This window comes from Eimeria maxima, genomic scaffold (assembly GCF_000499605.1).
Source record: "Eimeria maxima Weybridge genomic scaffold, Emw_scaff2426, whole genome shotgun sequence".
Taxonomy (NCBI): Eukaryota; Apicomplexa; class Conoidasida; order Eucoccidiorida; family Eimeriidae; genus Eimeria; species Eimeria maxima.
Genome location: NW_013565280.1, coordinates 1 through 4217, shown reverse-complemented (window position 1 = coordinate 4217; position 4217 = coordinate 1). Strand labels below are relative to the sequence as shown.

Genomic DNA, 4217 nt, shown 5'->3' with positions numbered 1-4217 from the left:
GCGGAGCAGTCATCTGGCGCTAAGCATAACATGATAGGGCTACATGCCTGCACAGAATCCGTGCAAACCGAGGGTCAGGACAGGCTTCTTTTTTCACAATTCTTCTGCATCCCTAGTGCTTGACTGGAATAAAACAATAGTAGAGGCCAGCGCATCTGGGTCTGCGCTGTCCGCTGCGGGTATTGCAATATCTTGCCAGAAGAGGTATACGCATTCCACAAGACGTGCCTTCAATCATTACTGCTGAAGAGTAGCCTGCAGGCCAAGTCAAGTGGAACTACAAAAGCTAACAAGTAGCAGTATGTGCTCCAGAAGACCCCTTCTATTTACTGGAAAATCAGAATGCATGACGATCTGGGTGGAGCGTGCTGCAGCGCACAGGAGCTGCTACTTAGCTCTCGCCTCAGCAATAGGTTGCCAAAGGTGGCAGATATCAGATGGCACTGTTGACGGCGTGAAGCGGATACGAACTGTTTGGCAGCGCAGCTTGCTGCAGCAGCAACAGCTACCCAAGTAGTCGTTACTAGCGACCCCACAAACCAAGTACTACTAGGATACTGCCTGCATGCCTGCCATACCACATACAACTCACTGCACGGGTACTTATTGAACAGCCAGGTAACCGGTTCCCTCGCAGTGTTTTGAATAGCGATCTTGCTGGGAGCCGAGTACTTGGTACATAGCAGTAATGATACGAATCGCTGCACTATTTCTTGCACTGTTACTAACCGCCCACACCACCGCTTTTCTCGCGTGAAACAATCTGCTGCCGTGGTTGCTAGCCATTTACACAGCATATGCAATACTAGGGTTGTGTATTTTTGACCACTCTAAGCATGCGGAAGACGCTCGTTTGCCACAGGGAGAGACTGCTGAATATGCAAACAGCACAGGCGTTTAGCTGCGAGTACAGGAGGCCGCAGCGGCAAAAATTCAACGACGGTTCGGGTCCACGAAATGAAGTAACGCGGACTCTTGTCAACGCGCAAACTGTGTAATTATACCCCAAGCCGCTATCTAGAGTTTCCACTAGCTCAGTGAAAAAGAGCGTCATCTTCTTCCCAGAGCTCCCAAGAGGAATTCTCGAAAATGGAGTTGTGCCGTAGTTTAGAAAGGATGTCCCTTTTTAATTTAATAATGATGTTAGGCGGTGGGCGTACTCCCGTCTTGTAGATAGCCAGTGCGTCACTCAGCCGTTGGCAAAAGGTTGCCAAATATTCAGTGTTACTGTGAGTGAAAGCCTTTATTTCAACGTTGGCATCAGTATCGAACCGTCCCACGAAGTGTGGCCACCAGCTCTGGATATTCGCTTTATCCCCTAAGACCTGGATCGTACTGACCACATAGTCAAACACCATAAATGTCGCTGCCAGCCTTCTAACAATGTAGAACGGATTCGATTTAGAGGGAGAACTGGTTAGTTTTTGGCATGCGTAGGCAATGAGGCATCTGCACGCAGCCATCAGCTGCGACACGTCTTGGCCGGTTAGGCAACGCTTTGCAAATAGCATGCGCATCACATTGAAATCTTTCATTGGACTACCCCTAGTAACGTTGCTTGACAGAGCAATAACACCATTGAATAGTTGTGTGATGTCTTTGGGAATTGTTGGTGGGAGCCGCACAAAAGGATGAAGATGGGTCTTGCCTGCTAAAGTCTGTCCTTCCTTCGCAAACTTCATTTCGACCAATTGACCAACAGGTGTTGAATGCTGTGAAACACCAACATCATCTACTCGTTCTTCCGCCTGCTGCGCACCTTCTCCCACTGAAGTCCTCTCTTGGAACACTTCTTGATCAGATGCCATTTTGGCTGCATTCTGCTCGGCACCCGTAGATAAGTCATAGCCCGCAGCCTCATTGGCTTCCGTATCACTGGATACAAATGATGCCTCTGCTGCTCCACTTGTTGAGGTGGCTTCTGGAAAACATGTTGGCCTCATGAGTTTTGTGTCATTATACGGGGATTCTCCTCTTTGGGGTACCGGCTCGTCTCCTTTTGGGGAACTTGCTTTTGCAACTGGCGATAACCAGTCTTCGTGGCTATGACGTGTGCCATCAGGTCCTAACATTGATACAAAGGATGCCCCTGTAAGTACTGCTGGATGCTTCATTAGTGTGTGTGCTGAAAAACCTGTTAGCCCCATGCGTATTGGGCTATTGTGCAAGGATTGTCCTCCTGGGGGTCCCTGCTCTTCTCCTTTTGGGGAACTTCCTTCTACATCTCGGGACAGCCAGTCTTCAGGACTTTGGCCTTTGGCATCAGATCCTGAACTGGCCCTAGGGCTGGACGCCAACCTAGCGCTAATGGATACCTTTGGTGAAGCGCTTGGTGAGGGAATTACTCGGGTGGACGCGCTTCCTAAAGAATCGTTACTGATGCGCCGTCGTGCAGACTTCCTTTTTGGGGCGGCAGCAGGCAACCACGCCGTCCCTTCAGACCTAGACATCTCCCCTTGCGACGAGTAATTCAACGTATGGTCGCCCAATAGTTGACTTTGTTCACGTGCAGAAGACTCATGGGTGAGACCTCGTGCCCCCGCTTGCAACGGCTGTAAACTATTCTCTCTCGCGCGTTCAAATGCTTCTCCGGATTCTCTCAACATGAGGAACAACCTAGCCTTCTTCGCTTCTGGCGGCTCATCAGGCTCGGAAACATCGTGTGAGAGCCCAAGTTCCTCCCTTAACTCCAAACAACCTTCCAAAATGCTTTCAAGTTCGTTTTCTTCCCCATAATCAGACAAGTGCCGCTGCACTAGCCCTGTTGCTCTTCTGTCGCTGCGATGGATCTTACAGAAGGCTAGCCAAGCAACAATAACCACAAGTGCAGATGTGGAAGCCAATATGGAGGCAACCCTGGAGAGCTTGTGGACGGGTCGTTCTTTGCGTAATCCAGCCCCGAGCCTGAACCGAATCTTGTCCGACAGCAAAATATCAATCGGGGAACCAACGCTGACTGAACCTCCTACCTCATGGGATAACGAAGAAACAATCGGGTTCCACGCTCTTTCCAACTTTGGCGGGTGTGCCTCGCCCACTGCACGCGGAGGCATTTCCGCATCAGCACTACAAAACGCTCAGTTCGGGTCGGCAATTGAGAGACTTTGCGAAGGCAAAAGTGAACTCATGCACTTCGAAGATGCCTGGGCCAACAGTTTGTGCAGTCTTCTGTGGTGTGTCCTTCGGGATCAGATTTGGCAGACAAGAAGTCAGGGTGGGGACCGGTGGCGAGAATGTGGCACCGTGGTGAAGTGTACACGTTTTATTAGGAGATATTAATTTATGGTTTTATTCTGAGATTTATTTTCCGGATAGATGCAATCTAGCAGTTTTTTCTTGCCTTCCGGGCCTTCTGTGTAAGATGAAGTATATAAGTACTCTGGTTGGCATGGCAAAAAGAGTCGAAAAGAAACCTGTGCATCAACTTGCCATCCTATTCATTTCCACAGAATATAATGGTGTCAATTCACGCTGGTGAGTAAAATGAAAACGCATTAGAATGAGTGTGAGCAGACAATTTACTCGGTCGGTGAGGATCGACGAGTGGAGCAGTGAACACGTGGGACGATCCCGCCCCTCTCGTGCAGCATCACCGGCACCGCTCACTACGGAATACACCGAAGGGGTATATAATGTTTAGACCCCCATTGCAATTTGCTTAACAGCAGAATTTCGACTGTTAGTTAATCAGAAGAGTTTAGATCCGTGCATTCTGTCGGACAACTAGCTTTGTCTCGGGGAATAGCAGAGGCAGGACCTAGCTCAAACAAGGTCTCATTCAGATCTATTGGCTGTTTACATCAGTAAGACCAAAGGGTCATGGACGAAGATTCCATTGTCTTGCTTATTAAACTGCAAATTGAGACCACCACAAGGTGGTGAGCAGGAGTCCATCTTTGCCTACAACGATGGCGTAACTGGACATCTTGTTTACGGGAAGCATGACTCCACCCCGGCATACAAAGATGCCACGACTGGCGATTTTGCTTGCTAGTGCTGTTCAAAAATGAAGATCACAGCATAGAGGTAGTAGTATCATACGCCATTAGCGTGTGGGAGGAGGACACCGAATCAAACCCAGCGGGTACACTACAAAGGCGAACAATCCCGGCACTACATTCTTCTCTAATTGGTGCACATCCCCTGGAGTATGTGGCTCTGGACTCAGAAAGATTCGATTTGCCGACTTACTCAGCATCAAACACTGTATTAAATCG

At 49.1% G+C, this 4217-nt stretch overlaps 1 protein-coding gene across 1 annotated transcript; it reads right to left on the bottom strand.

Moving 5' to 3' along the window:
• Window positions 1-1034: 1034 nt before the first annotated feature.
• EMWEY_00058510 (hypothetical protein, conserved) lies at window positions 1035-3053 on the bottom strand (the record flags this gene model as incomplete). Its single annotated transcript, XM_013480858.1, has 1 exon — window positions 1035-3053. The coding sequence occupies one exon, from the start codon at window positions 3051-3053 to the stop codon at window positions 1035-1037; it is 2019 nt and encodes a 672-aa protein (XP_013336312.1).
• Between the last annotated feature and the right edge of the window lie 1164 nt (window positions 3054-4217).